The 16,840-nt window shown below is 36.0% G+C and overlaps 1 protein-coding gene across 1 annotated transcript; it reads left to right on the forward strand.

Annotated features, from left to right (window-relative positions):
* The first annotated feature begins 441 nt into the window (after positions 1-441).
* LOC129273940 (neuronal acetylcholine receptor subunit alpha-7-like) lies at positions 442-9,430 on the forward strand. Its single transcript, XM_064108918.1, has 6 exons — positions 442-475; positions 1,286-1,440; positions 3,123-3,167; positions 5,432-5,541; positions 7,280-7,815; positions 8,860-9,430. Exons 1-6 carry the CDS (start codon positions 442-444, stop codon positions 9,249-9,251), a joined length of 1,272 nt encoding a protein of 423 aa, XP_063964988.1. The 3' UTR covers positions 9,252-9,430.
* The last annotated feature ends 7,410 nt before the right edge of the window (positions 9,431-16,840 follow it).

Raw genomic sequence — 16,840 nt, forward strand, 5'->3', positions numbered from 1 at the left:
AACGATTCGATTCAACTTGAATAATTGAGCAGCCATATCACACATCAACTGATTGGATTATGTATTGAGTTTCTGTTCTTGTACCATAGATGCTGCCCGGCACAGAACTACAGACGTTTTATGAATGCACATTGGTGAATTCCCATCACTGATCAGTATCCAGTATACAATAATGTTTATGAGTGCAATGGACAGAATACTTAATGAGGTGAAAGATGAAATGATCCATTCAACGAGGCGTAGCCGAGTTGAATGGATCATTATTTCATCTTTCACCGAATGACGTATTCTGTCCATTGCACGAATGAAAAAACAGTCATTATTTGGTTTATATGACACCTAAGGATTGATTTTTTTTTTTCAGATGAAATTTATGAATTTCAATGCAAAACATGCTCATGCAGTGCGAGTTCGGTCTGTTGATTGTTACGTCATTACAACATGCGCACTGCTGGTGCCTGCAGCTGCAGTCTCGGTGCGCGAGTGCAATGGACAAAATCGTATGGATCCATAATTGCACGATTATGGATCAAAAATTGCACGGTTGATGAAGACAGTCATTGCAAAATGGGCCGAACGAACGATATCAAACAACCAATCAAATCACAAGGATCTGTCTAGGTGTCATATAAATACAAATACCAAACTGTGAATGTCAAATACCATGTGGTGATGAATATGATCACCGGGGGGGGGGGGGGGGGGGCGCTTCCATTGAAATGTGGATGCCGGCCATGCACGACCCCCAAAACACGTAAAAGAGATCCCCTTTTTTCAAGATAGGGCACGTTACGAACGTAATAAGGGTGTCAAAAACACTAAAATATTGAAAAGAGGTATACATTTCGCTAGGAAAACTATGTGTTTCCGGTCCAATTTGCGGTTACAGCCCGATAATCCGCGGGTCCGATAGTCTGCGGGTCCGTTAGTCCGCGGGTCCGATAGTCCGCGGTGTGTGTAAAATTATGATCAGGGTATAGTGAGATCAAAGTCATCGGGAGGTCAAATGATACGAGTCCATGCATGGGGTTCTATAACCATAACCCAACGGACAATCGCCCCCTGACAACTACTTCGAGGAAAATATTATATCGTCCATATTTTTATCTCCGGGGACTGTTACCCCCCCCCCCCGGAAATTTACCCTCTAGACGTCTATATGAATAGCATGTGATATAATTATGTCTGAAAGTTCTCTTCACAGTATTTGTTTGCAACTTTCCCAACATGATCTCCCCCCCCCCCCATCTATTTCTCTCCTTCCCCTTTCTCTTTCTCTCCTCAGTTATTGCAGATAACGATCGGATAAGAATGATGAAGATCAAGCTTCATAATGATCTTATATCAAACTACGGACCTACAACCATCCCACCTTACACTGATAATTCACCATCTGTCAACGTCAAAATGCGTATGCTCGTCGACCACATCGTACAATTCGTGAGTGTTGTAGTTTTCTTTACAACTATAATTAGAAGTGTAAATGTGTTGTGGCTCAGTGGATAAGTCTCCGGACGTTGCACCACAAGGTCCGGGGTTCAAATCCCACCGCAGCACTCGCATCTTTGGCAAGGCATTTATCTACACACTTGCGAAATGTAGTGTAGTTTAATTTGTACCCAGTGGGTAGGAAGGAACGCCCGATCAGGGTAGCCGTGCTTAACTGCTTAAGCAGGGGTAATATAGTGTGCAGCGCTTAGAAACATTTGTATTAAGCGCTATATAAATGTTGCATATTACCATTATTATAATTATTATTATCATTAAAGATAGATTTGCTTTTACTGAAATCAGCCAACATTCATGCTTTGAGACGCAGCAGCTGTAAAAATACAAAAATACCAAGTGCCCTATAGTGATATCATTTTACTTCGGAAGTTTTAAGGACGGTAGGCAAGATAATAATATGAATTAAAAAATAATAATAGGCAAATATATAGCTAGTCGTAAATAAAATCCTGTCACTAAATATTGGTATATTAAAGGAAAAGACCACACCAACAAAAAGTTGACTTGAATAAAAAGAGAAAATCCAACAAGCATAACACTGAAAATTTCATCAAAATCGGATGTAAAATAAGAAAGCTATGACATTTTTAAATTTCGCTTAATTTCACAAAACAGTTAAATGCACATCCTGGTCGTATGCAAATGAGGAGACTGCTGACGTCATCCACTCAATATTTCTTTTGTATTTTATTATAAATTATGAGATATGAAATATTCTTATTTTCTCCTAATTGTCAAGTGAAACAGTAATTAATTCATCCCTGAATTTGTGGAATTAGCATTACTTATTGCTATATATGGTTCAGTCAAGTCGTTCCCTATGTTTAAATTTGTAAAAAAATGAAATATTGTATTTTTTATAATTCAAACAATAAAAACAATAGAAATACTGAGTGATTGACATCATCGGCTGACTCATTTGCATGTCACTGAGTTGTGCATATCAATGTTTTGTGAAAAATAAGCGAAACTTTAAAATGCCATAACTTTCTTATTTTACATTTGATTTTGATGACATTTTCAGTGTTATGCTATAGTTTGATTTTTCTATACTTATTTAGTTCAATATTTTGCTGGGGTGCATGGACTTGACCTTTAAAAAAACAAAATGACTCTTTTCAAATCCAAAGGGGGAAGTATATTCAAATTAATCAAAGGAAAAAAAAATCAAAATTTCAATTCGTTACTTATTTGTTGTTTAATCAATTTATTCATTGTCATTAAATGAAATAATGGATTCTAAACACAAAGAATGTTGACAATACCACCGACCATTGGCTAGGGATAGCCAAAAAGAAACTTAGAGGAAACTTGTGACTTTTAAAAAGGTTCCCCCATAACGGTCGGTGGTTTATTGGTTTATAAAATTACACAAAAATGTATAAAAATACCCCCCCAAAAAAAAAAAAAAAAAAAAAAAAAAAAAAAACCGAAGTGATACATGACTTGTATGGGAAACGAGAAATAATTTGTGGATTTCAATTCATAACGCCATGATAACACGATAATAACGATGATTTTGATAATTAGCAAACTAAAGTTTTATGTCTCATTTCATTGAATATTGTGATTAACAAGATTTTTATTCCATTATTCTTTCTATTTTTTATCAGGATGAACCCAATCAACAAGTAACACTCTACTCTGCTATTAAAATGGTAAATGTTAACAGTTGCTTTACACAATTTTCCTCCTGACCAAATATGCATAATGCATTTGGAGCGTTGTGGCCCAGTGGATAAGTCTTCTGACTTTGAAACAGAGGGTCGTGGGTTCGAATTCCAGCCATGGCGTAATTTCCTTCAGCAAGAAATGTATCCACATTCAGCTGCACTCGACCCAGGTGAGGTGAATAGGTACCCGGCAGGATTAATTCCTTGAATGCATGAGCGCTGAAAGGCAGCTCGAGCTAAAGCCGGGATAATAATAATAATAACAACTCGCCTCGGAATAGAATATTTCTAGATAGATGGCGCTATAAATGCCTATTATTATTAATATAATTATGACACGACAGAAATGTGTTTACGAACATGTTTTGTTGTTCAGTAAGTGCGGCGATGTGAAAGAGTATGCGTGTTCAGTTATGCTGCCGCCCCCCCCCCAAAAAAAAAACATAGTCCTTGACGGATGCAGGGGCGGTGTCTATGGATTTTTGTGAGGGGGGGGTGATGTAAAGGTTATAAATTAAATAACAGAGATAATATAGAGTTATACGTCTCATTGATGATCTCTCTTTTTGATATATTTCTTTCTTAGTTTATTTTTAATCTATTTTTCCTCTCCTCTTGTTCCCTATTTACCCCCTCCCCCCAAAAAATCACAGTAGGGGGCGCCCTTCCCCTGTAACGCACCGTACATGGATGGGTGATATACAATGCACGATCTCCCACTCGAAATAAATACTTCTGAGATGCACCAATGCTTGACATTGTTACATTTGAGACTTCCGAACGTCATTTCATAATTTTTTTAATAACACCCGCGGGTGATTTAGAGTAATGTGTCTTTTGGGAACAAAGGCCTTAACCGCATGAATTTGCAATCAATAATATTCATTATCATAATTTTCTCCCAAGGGATGCATTTTGGTACCAATAACACAATTCCCTTGCATGCCACTCTCCCCATCTATGCACGCTCTGTTTTTTAAATTGTACTTTTTGTGAGTTGTTTCGTTTTATGTGTTGAATGGTAATAAAGGGGGCCGACCTAAATGGTCCAGGTGACATATTTTGTACATCCTAAACAAGGGATTCCCTGAAGACAAACCCTTAACGAGGATATTCATTTTCACGCCAGCAATGTGCGCTGTGTGTGTAGTAATAAGGATTTAGAGGTTTGAGATGCGGGGTTACTGACGGATTCAATTTCGAATTGGAACTTATCGGGCTTTTATTCAATGAGGTAGGATAGACAGGGGCGGTGATCCGGGGGGGGGGGGGCGGGGGCACAGTGCCCCCACTTTTTAAATCACTAAAAAAAATTATGTGCCCCTTTCACCTGGGATGGACCCGATTTATGTGTTAACGAGTGCCCCTTTGAAACAAGAAAACAATATTCTCATGTTGCTACTTATTGTTATTACTTATGAAGGGAAAAACTTGTTAGAATAATTAAACGTGCCTTGAATTTATTGAGTCATGTGAGTGGGGGTAGATAAGCAGTGGCTTGCAGATGGGGGGCTCTTGCCCCCCCCCCTCCACAAAAAATCACAACCAAGAAAAACAGAAAAAGGAGAAAAGGAAAGAAAGAAGGGTGAAATATGATATGATTTTTTAATTATTATGTCAAAATCTATCACAAAATTGGATTTTCGTTATAAAAAATGACAAAATGTTTCTCGCTTCTCATGAATATTTCGTGAGACGACATATCTAGCCCCCTCCAAATTTGTTGGTCATTACACCACTGTATAGATAAGTCATTTTTTCTTTGTTTTAATATGTTGCCATTTTTCGAAAGAAAACTGCTTTTTTCCCTGTGCCCCCCCCCCCCACTTTCAACTTCGCTCCGCCGCCCCTGGGGATAGATGTACATCTGGGGGGGGGGGCGTTTCATGAAAGGACTTGTCGGACATATCCGACAGTTATACCATAGTAACAGTACCTCTCAGCCAATCAACATCAGAGAAAGATGTCAGATCTGACAACTTGTCGGATGAAAATGTTGATGAAACACTCCCCAGAAAGAGAATCTTACGAGACAATCGCACAGAATGGAATAGAAAAGAGTATGTTATGTTAGTTTAGGGAAAGATGGGTCTGTAGAGAATAAGAAGAGAGGCAATTTTAACATATTTCGAAATTTAATTTCGTGCTATTGAGTAAATCCTCTTACTTCGAATCATTACTATTTGTGTTTCATGACCGTATATACAATCCATTTCATAATCTATTATGATATTGTTGATGGGTTTCAGATATGGCGAGATGATCATCTATCGTGGAATAGGAGTGACTATCCCGATGTCACATTCCTAGAGGTGGATGTTGATAAAATTTGGAGTCCAACTGTTACATTGTTGACGAGGTGAGTATCAGTCTATATCCCGTCCAAAACTGTTCAATTATCATCGAAATTGTATATAATGTAATGACTGGAAAATGCGGCCATAAAATCAGAAAAGGCTAAGGGAGCTAGCGTCCCCATGTAGTCTTCCGTAATACCGAAAACGGAAAAAATCACATGAGACAGAATGAATGGATTTTGGGGGGAAGTGCAACTTTCAGGTCATCCTTTTTTAATTACGAAAAATAAAAGCAAAATCCCATAAAACGAAACTGTGCATAAGTGACGAATATATGTCCATCAAACGCTCGAAATGTCGTTTAACACGCGTTTTGAAGATTCTCATTATTCACCATGTTTAAAATAAATATTCCGTTTTTATGTAGCCGAAGAACATGAAATAATAATGTTAAAATGATGTTCACATCATGAGAACATTGAGCATAGGGCCTTTTCACACGTGGATCTTGAATCATCATTGTAATGACATGAATGATGATTGCCATTGTTATCACAACTGTTGGGGATTCTAATCATGTTCTGGTTTGGTTTCACACGTGCTAAATATTCATCATTAGCCGTATTTTTCACTGGAATCATTCAAATTACGATTTTCTTTTACCGTGTGAAAGGGCGGATAGTTGAAGTGTAAGTGTAGAGGACAAGTCTTTTCAATATTGTTTGAAAAAAAAAACCGAACAAATGAGCTTAACAACTGAAAACTAGAAGCTTATTAGATGATGGTTAAATAATTCATCAGGGGCCTTTTCACACGTGAATCTTGAATCATCATTGTAATGATAATTGCGTTTCGTCTTTAGAATCATCGCATCGGACCTTTCACACGCTCACTCGAAAACTGTGATTTGAGGGAAACTAAACTGGAATTCACCTCCGGAGTAGAATTTGAATTCGTGATTTGATCAACGTTCGTGATTCTAATCATGTTCTGGTTTGGTTTCACACGTGCTAAAATTCGTCATTAGCCTTATTTTTCATTGGAATCATTCAAATTGCGATTTTTTACCGTATGAAAGGGCGGTAGATATGTACTATTGATCAATTCAAATGATGTGGGCAAGAAACATGTAGTCTTCGATTTAAAGTAAAGAGGGTTGAGATTTAGCGTGTATCAGCATCAGCTCAAGTTAAATTTTCAAGATATTTTCTATACTGCTACTTACAACAAAATTTTATAATTTTCTTTTAGAATGAAATTATTATAAATCACATCATAATCATATTTCTGAAAAAAAATATAGCAACGGTCAAGGTAATACTCAAGAAAATGTGACCAAAATTTCGAGTGTGTAATTTAATATCTCTCGAACTATTTTTTGTTTGACTATTATATAATTGAAAGAAAAGACTATGTGAAGATTTTATCTGATGAATCCCTTGAATTACACATTTAGACTAGACTGGTCAATAAATGGTTTGACCCAGAACAAAAGGTAACAACAAATGGTTTTTCACATGTTTCTGACAGAATTTGATCCCAAGAAAAACATACTAAAAATCTGCCATAATCCGCATCTGGTAAAGTGGTTTATTTCAAGATGGCGTCCAAGATGACCGCCATTCACTTAAAATGGATATAACTTACCCATTTTCCACTCTAGAATCCTATTTTGGTTCATATTCCATGGTCCAGGGGGTAAAATAATTTGTTGATACAAGTTAGAGTGAATATAACAACTCCATGGTACCTGGAAAATCCAAGATGTATATGAATATATTTCCTATTTCATATTTACAGCAACAGTCCTGATTTCTTAAGTCTGAATCATCGTCAAGTAGAAATATCTTCTGACGGAACCGTTTCGTGGCTTTCACCGGCAGTCATTACCAGCACCTGTCTGTTCGACGTTACACTGTTTCCTTTCGACGTCCAGAAATGTGTCTTTGAATTCGGACCCTGGGCAAGTCCTCATAACGAAGAGGATCTTGACTTCTTTTTTGAGCGGAACGAGACAACCATCGATCGCTATCGCGAAAACGGCGTTTGGGAGATCGTCAAAGACACGGTTAAAAAAGAATACGTCAGCTACAGCTCGCACGAGGAACCCTTTGCCGAGATACATTACCACATCACATTCAGGAGGAAATCAAAGGTCTACGTCTTGGGTATTGTTATCCCGTCCGTGTTACTCTCTTTGTCCACCATGATAATATTTTTACTGCCCCCAGAGTCTGGGGAGAAGATCTCATTTGGTATCACCAATCTTCTAGCTATGGTCCTTTTCCAGGAAACTGTCCGATCTGCCATGCCACCGACAGGTTCTCCCATCCTAGGTACGTTTTTTGAGCTGTGAATACATATCATGGACTCTTATGGGTTCCCGCGCCATAGGAACCATGGGTTACTGTCCCTTATTCAGGTAATGAACCAATTCTTGAAAATTGTTTAAAAGGGGAAGAGGCGAACAGACAAATAAACATGACACATTAGGAACAATACTATTTCTCTGATATTTCATTGAGATAACATGAGTCACTTTTAACTCGTTTTACCCCGCCTATCAACCTGGTGCCGTCCACGGATTCTTGATGTCATCTATTGTCATTCTTGGTGTTAAAGGGGAATCCAACCCAAATAAAAACTTATTTTTATAAGAAAAAGAAAAATCAGACAAGTTGATAGGTGAAAGTTTGAACAATATTGGACAAACAACAAGAGAGTTATGAATTTTTAAAAGTTGTAAATATTGGTAATCACTATACCCATGGAGACTTCAAATTGGCCGCATATGGGATGTCATAGTGATGTAAGGCAAGGACTACTCTTCCATGTACTCCAATACATATTATGTCTAAAAGGTCGTTTTTCCCAAAAGTTTTATTTCAAATTATATTTTTCTTTCATGAGGACATAAAATAATATACTACCTGGATTATATTTAGATTACTGCCCCAGGGGAAGGGGTACTTAGGAGAAAACCACAAATCCCTGATTATAAAGTACATGGCCTATGGGAAAGTTGTCCTTGCCCCTTGTCATAATTTACTTACCCAGTTGCCAATTTGAAATCTACATACTATTATTGATCTCAATTTTAAAGCAGCTATAACTTTCTTATTGCTTGTCCGATTTCTTTCAAACTTTCGCCATTCTGTTTAATTTATTTTTCTCCTTCCCAACACAAAATTTTATGGCCAAGGCTGGATTCCCCTTTAATACCGTGAAGCACGACGGTGGTAGGTCATACAACCTGTAATAAGTCAGAAAACAATATAATAATTTTTTATGACCATTTTACAATTTATTCAAAACTTTCTTTCATTACCATGCTGATACTAATAGGATCATAATTAATTAACTTTTTTGTTTTCTTTCAGCTAATTACATCTGTGTGATGGTGATTATCGCGTGTACATCGATAATAATCGAAGCGATTGTCCTGAGGATGTACAACGTTGGCAACGCAAGAGACTTACCAAGATGGGTCGAACGTGCGTTCCTTCGAAAATCGCAGACAGTATCAACAACAGATCCAGTACCCAATGGACCTATCGTCATCCACCCTGATGATGAGCACGGGAAACATCTTTGTGATTACGACGACAGACATCAAAGTTCTAACACCGACGATAGAATGGACAATGCAGAATTATGGAAGATGGTGGCATTATCACTTGAAACGAAAGCAGCGTTCGTTATACTCTGTGGGATTGCTGGGAATATTGCCTTCACTTCTCTACATGTAACCATACTACACGCTACTAAATGATTAAGCACATTCTAACTGGCAAATTTAAGATTAATATAATTAGCTGAAATCAATATTTTAGTTGTAGATTTCATAATGGATTTTAAAAAAAATGATTGTGGTATCACCAGTTCCTTCATTTGCACACCCCTTTCACACTATAAATTATGTGGATTTAAAATACATTGACATGAACTGTAGTTGGGCTCCAATCGAAATCTTACTTTAATTCGAATTCCAAATATTAATCCTCAAAATGAAATCCAAAATTCGATTGGTCCTGAACGAGTCCATCTGGGTTCATTTCAAATCGATGAACGATACTGCTTCGTGAACATGGTGAAAATAATATATAAAATGCTATAATTTTGCACCCGATTTATATGGAATTCTTAGTGTTATTTTATTGTTATTATACACCTTTTTTGTCTCAATCATATAAACTTTTTTGATGGATTTTGCCTTAAATGTTTGGAAACATGAAACATTGGATTTTGTTTGACGCGATGAATAACCGATTGGTTATCGTGGTTATATTGAGCCATCTAACTAGTTGGCGGAAGCAGCACTGTCGAGATGTGTGTTGCTGCCCTCTACGTTTGTTGATTTAAAGGAACATCGGTTGTGACTGTGAATTTATGCGAAACGAATTTGTCACGATAGCTTACCTTGTGAACATAAAATTGGGTATAAGACAAATCTGCCTGATCCATATCTTTTTAAATATTTTTTTCTAAAAATTACCTTTGTGGATCTAAACCCTTTTGCAAACAAACTGAAATGGATCTAACACCTTTTCAAAACAAAGTGATTTTTCTTTGTCATTTTATCTATTTTTTAATGTGAATTTCAACTTTTCTTTGGTATCATCTTATTTTTAGCTAGCTATTTATAAAAGTCTATAGTATATTGAAAAAAAAATCATATTTAATGAAAAATGGAACTAACCCATTTTGCAATTTAGCTCTTCATATGCAAGATCGAGAAAGAAGTGGGCTGAGTCAACCCTTTTTAAGTCAGCTATTAGTGACCATTTAGTCCAAAGGAACCACTCAATAAATTGGAATATGCCTTTTCACACGAGAATCTAGAATCATCATTGTAATGATGATTGCAATTCGGCTTTAGAATCATCGGACCTTCGTAACGTAGTTTGAGTGAAACTTAAATGGCCGCCCGTTCACACGGTAAACAAAATCGTAAGTTGAATGATGATTCCAGTGAAAAACAAGGCTAATGACGAATTTTCAGCACGTGTCAAGCCAAACTAGAATCACGAACGCTTAATCACAATCACAAATTCAACTTCTACTCCAGAGGTGAATTCCAGTTAAGTTTCACTCAAATTACGGTACGAATTGTGCGTGTGAAAGGCTCGACCTCCAAAACATCTTCGCTCGTGAATTAGATTCAAATCACAGTTTTCGAGTGAGCGTGTGAAAGGTCCGATGATTCACGTGTAAAAAGGCCCTGGAATTTACCTACGGAGTAGAATTTGAATTCGTAATTGCGATTAGCTATCTTGATTCTAAGTTTTCTGTCACACGTGCTGAAAAATCGTCATTAACCTTAGGCTATTTTTCACTGGAATCATACTTCAAATTAAGATTTTTTTTTTAACCTTGTGAAAGGGCGTAAGAGCCAGATCCTAGCTAGAGATGACAATAAATACACAAGATGGATTAGAGATGCCATTCACATTGGGAAGAACCAGGCACATGAACAGAGACGCTGGATAATATTAACTTTCAACTTTCTACTACGGGTGCCATGAGCCGAATACAACAGGAAGGCAAAAGATATTCGTTCGACCCAATCCATTCAATTTTTTTCAATTTGATATTGCTGATTGACAAAAGTGTATGAATATGATTGAAAATCTAACACTGATTCTTGAAATGGTAACTACCGAACTCCCTTTGCCCAAAGTGGGAAGATATATCAATGACTTTGGAACTATTTTATGACTGGCGGAAGAATTGGGGCTATTTTACTGTTTCAGTTGATGAATTTGATCTGAACAGACATGATCAAATTGGCGCAAATATTTACTACTGAATGATACGTAAAATGGTAGAGTAAATTGGCACTAATTCTTCCGCCAGAAAAAAAATATACAAATTTGGAAAAAGGAAGTTCAGTAGGCAGGTAGGTAACCTCCCTAGAATCAGTGTTAGATTGTCAGTCATATTCATTCATTTTTGTCAATCAGCAATATCAAATTCAAAAATTGAGAATGGGTTGGCTCGAATGAATGTGACGTCAATGATGGAATAGTGCGCTATTCCATCATTGACGTCATGGAATAGCAATTTTTCTTCAGTGGGCGTTTCATTTTCAACATCATCACAAAATAGTGAGAATATGTTTGGTCACATGATGCTATTTAAACCAATCAGCATACATGATTTAATTCATGTAGGATATAAAGCTAACTACACTCTTAAATGTGAAAAAATGAGCATAAACCTTTAAAGGTTACAAATTTGAACCCCTACTTCTTAGCGTGTTATACGGCTCTGCAAAGTACTAAATCATAATTAATAAGTATTTGTACTGACCGTTTTAAGAGCGGAATAGCTAGAATGTAATTATCATGATAACATTAGGGCCTATAGTTGTTATACCCAACGACGTGGAAGAGGGTACCTCACACGAGCCTCAACTTGGCTTGTCTTTAAGATGAGACTATATGATCATATGGCAAGCAGCATTGACTCGCATTGACCGCCTGTATGGGACTTTTATATTCTGATCAATTTTCTCTTGGATTGTACAAACATTATATTACCGTTCCTCCATTAGAAAATGAAAGATGATAGAGCCTCTTTTAATCTGGTGGATATGTTTGATGCCCTTTCATTCTGTAGAGGGTAAGTATTTTCAATCCATAATGACAATTTTATCAAACAAAAACTCTGGTGCATCCGTGTCTATCTGCATGTGTCGCCGCATTTTGTATTCTAGTCAAATCCATTGAAAAATTAATACTTGAATACAACCCTGTTTATGGAAAAAAGACATTGCTTGGTCGTTTATGTTAACTGTTTTTTAATAGCCATTTTGAAAATGCTTTTTGTTTTCTTTATGTTACGTATTTTGTGTTTGATATATCATGTATCGAGATAATAAGGCAGAGCCCTGTGGAGGACCAGTGATTTTTGTTTTTTGAACAATGTAATTGTACATATTTGAGTCATTTATTATCTTTGTATCGAACTGAACAGACTATCCTTGATGAAGACTTACAATAAATGATTGATTGAATGAATGAATGAATGAATAGATAAATAAATAAACGAATAAATGAATGAATAAATAAATAAATAAAATCAATTGATTTCAATCTCATCTTAAATCCATGTTCTCCCATCAGATATTTTCGTGCAAAAGTCAAGCTCATATATCTACTCTGGATGTACATTTTAATTGAAATAATGGTCTAACAAACAATCGATATTTTCAGATTTAATTTATATGCTAATGGAATCTAATTTCCCTTTTTATTTTTTTTTCACTGATTTGCCTTCCATATTTTGATAGAATGTGTGTTGAAACGTCTTCTGTAGAATGAAAAAAATAATAATAAGTAAAAGCTGCAAGTAGTATGCTAATAAGGTTAGTGTCACATTGTTAAAAAAACCTGATTTTACAGAAAAAACTAGATTTTGCAGAAAGCAATAACAGAATCATTCTGTAAATTCATAAAACAGCAATATTTCTACAATTGAACAGAGCAGGTCTGTTTAAAAAGGGGGAAATGGTGTTCTATTTAAGGAAATTTGTAAGGTTCCATACACCAAATACCAACTTCCTGTAATTTTACATGATATTAATGTAAAATTACGCAATCTGGTATAAGATTACAGATGCTCTCGAGACGCTGCTGCAGGAACTTCTTTTATTTTAAGGATACATTTTCTAACAGTGCAGGGGCGGATTCAGGGGGGCACGTTTTCCCGAGGAAAATCTGACAAGCAAAAAAAAAAGTCTTCGCTTTCAAAAGTGGGGGGGGGGGCACACTTGTGTTGTAGCGGCACAGTAACATTGCAAAATTTAATTGTGCCTCTCAATGGGGGGGGGGGGGGGGGCGGCACTGGCTGGCTGTGCCCCCCTCCCCTGGATCCGCCAGTGGTTAGTATTTGCTACACTGTAAAAAATGAAGTGCTAATTTAGCACTTACAGTGCTTGCATAGTGACTGCGCTACGAGTGCTGATTTTCTAGTTCAGATTTAAACTAGAAAATCAGCACTCGTAGTGCAGTCACTATACGAGCACTGTAAGTGCTAAATTAGCACTTCATTTTTTACAGTGATATAAACAAGAGAACAGAAGAGCGTTTTAAAGCATGAGAGGAGGGGTATAGTAAAGTTAGAATGAGTGCAATTTAAGCAGCACTGAGCTGTCAATGGCAATAACAAGTAGGGGCAATTTTGTATTTGGGATCCACTTATCAGAGCGTAACATGAGTTTACTCTTTTGGAACAATTCAAAGTAATTGCAAAGAGCTATGATTGGCAATAGACAGAGACTCTGTCTATAGCCAATCATAGCTCTTTGCAATTACTCTGTCACAGAGTAGTGAAATGATACAGAAAACCATAAATGGTATGGCAGCAGTTGCTCTCACAATACAGATATGAAAGCCTTAAGTCAAATTTCATGCTATCCAAGAAACGAAATTAAAACACATCCAAGCCCTGGTTCATGACATCACATACAACATCAATTGGAACAACCGTGAATGGATTCTGCTTCGTTCGGTCGCTGCTGTCATTTTTCGAGCGATCCAAAATCAAATGATAAAAAAGCGGGGAATGAATAATGAAGGAAAGTATTATAACAAAAAAATGAGAGATGGTCTTATAACTATCAATATCGTTACTGTGAGAAAAAAAATATGACGTGATCTTTTGACAGGTTTTCTTGTCTGTGAAAATATACTGCGCCTTAGTCTTTATGACCCTTTATAGATTGATAAACAAGGAGGTAGCCAGGAAGGTACACTGTACAATTTTTTTTAATTACTCAATAAAATCAAGGCATAAATTGCATCAATTTTTGCAAGTATTTATAAGTTTAGCAGTTTAATGTTAAATTTACTTATTTTTTGCATCCATTTTACTCAAGTAAATTAAGTTACAACAACTTGATTCCATTAAGAAAAACAAACAATAAAATATGTATAAAAACAATTGGGGGAGTGGACTTTCCATGCACTGTAAAAAATAAAGTGCTAATCTAGCACTTACAGTGCTTGTATAGTGACTGCACCGCGAGTGCTGATTTTCTAGTTTAAATTTGAACTAGAAAAAAAATCAGTACTCGTGGTGCAGTCACTATACAAGCACTGTAAGTGCTAAAGTAGCACTTCGTTTTTTACAGTGTCGTGATTCGGAAGTCCTCTCCCCCATCGTCCCACTTTCAGTGGCATCATTAGTCTTAGACATCTTATATCCAAATATCAGGCTTTATGCATTGTCACTTACTTGTACATGATATGTACTGACAATTATATTTATACGCGACCTGTTCATCCTAATAAAACGGTAAGAATAATATTAACATTTTCCGAAAACCTAAAAAAAATCTGAAATTTTCTAATGAGTGACTATTTAATGTTGCTCTTTCTTTGATTCAACAAAAGAATGAAATATTGTTCACACCCTAATCCAAAACAATAAAAAACAAATAGATATGACAGTTATTATTTTTTTTTACATTTACTTGCTCTTTATGAATATTCAGGTATTATTTAAATAAGGCATTAATTTAAAAGATATAAGTAAATTCAACATAATTTTATAATTCATAATTATCTTTGGCCTAATTGGACTTAGCTCGAAGCAAGCTAGCAATACGTGAGTTTTCGTAAAAATGTATATTGAACCCAAATAAATCAAATAAATCAAGTAAATTAAAAGTTAAATCTACTGAAAAAAAATAGAGAAATAATTAAAAATAATAAATTCTACTTACACACTGTAACAAATGATGTGCTAATTTAGCACTAAGAGTGCTTGTATATAGGGACTGCTTTATTAGTGCTGATTTTCTAGTTCAAATTTAAACTAGAAAATCAACACTCGTAGTGCAGTCACTATACAAGCACTGTAAGTGCTAAATTAGCACTTCATTTTTTACAGTGTATACATTAAGTGTTAACTACTAATTCAGATAATTTTTTTACAGTGTGTCCATGATGAAATCTCAGACCTTTTGTCATGTTTATTGTATATAAGGGATCAAAACTTAATTCCACATCACTGGTTCAAATGCAAACGTAATGATACAAATTAATATGTTGTTTTTAGCTCGCTCGTTTTCCTTTCTTGTTTGTGTCCTGGAGATTTTAGATAAAAAAAACACAAAAAACACACATTGGTTTCCTTAAAGGGATGGTCCAGGCTAGAGATATGTATATCTCAATAGATTAGGTAAAATTCACAAAGCAAAATGCTAAAAATTTGATCGAAATAATCGGATAACAAATAACGAAGATATTGAATTTTAAAGATTTGCATTATTTCGGTGAAACAGTTCAATGCATGCCTTCATGGATATTCATTAGGTGGACTGATGATGTCATATCCCCTTTCTTTTGTATCTTATTATATGAAATTAGGTTTATTCCAAATTTTTCTACCAAGAACTAAAACAATTGGATTGACAACTGATTAAGTGCATCAGTTATTTATTGCCGCAACTTATTTTATCCCAATGGAGACACATCATTTACACATGGATGAAAAAATGATTTCATGTAATAACATAAGAAAAAGGAAAGTGGGGATGTGACATCATCAGCCCACCTAATGAATACTCATGACGATGTGCATATAGATGTTTTCACAAAATATTGATAAACTTTAAAGTTTGATAACTTTGTTATCCAATTATGATCAAATTTTCAGCATTTTGCTCTGTGAATTTTACTATACTTATTTAGATATAAATATTTTCAGCCCGGACCATCCCTTTAATGTTTGTCTATTGTTGATGTTATTCACGTTATATGTTCGACATTGGTGCAATATACACACCCGGGGAGTGTTTCATCAACATTTTCATCCGACAAGTTGTCAGATCTGACATCTTTCTCTGATGTTGATTGGCTGAGAGGTACTGTTACTATGGTAACTGTCGGATAAAATGGGACTTGTCGGATAAAAAGTCCGACAAGTCCTTTCATGAAACGCTCCCCCGTACCCCTCCATGCCCCATCCCCTCTCCCCCATTTTCTTATCATACCTCATTTCGACACTGAGCCTTGATATTGCTCAGTGGACTATGCTATTTCTCATTAAATTGATGCCTGCCTCTACAAACACGAGTTGATTCAATTTGAATTATTGAGCAGCCATCACACATCGAGTGATTGGATTATGTATTGAGTTTCCGTTGCAGATGCTGCTTCAGAACAACAGACGTACTATAAAAAAATGTACATTGATGAATCCCCATCACTGATCAGTATCCAGATTATCACCTTATATGAGGATCGTGTGGTCCATTGGTTAGAGCATTAATAATCGGAAGGTTGTGAGTTCGAGTCCCAACTCTGCCATTGTCGCCACTTTGAAAAAAGGCCCGAGAGTGATATCTGTCGT

This window comes from Lytechinus pictus, chromosome 13 (genome assembly GCF_037042905.1).
Source record: "Lytechinus pictus isolate F3 Inbred chromosome 13, Lp3.0, whole genome shotgun sequence".
Taxonomy (NCBI): domain Eukaryota; kingdom Metazoa; phylum Echinodermata; class Echinoidea; order Temnopleuroida; family Toxopneustidae; genus Lytechinus; species Lytechinus pictus.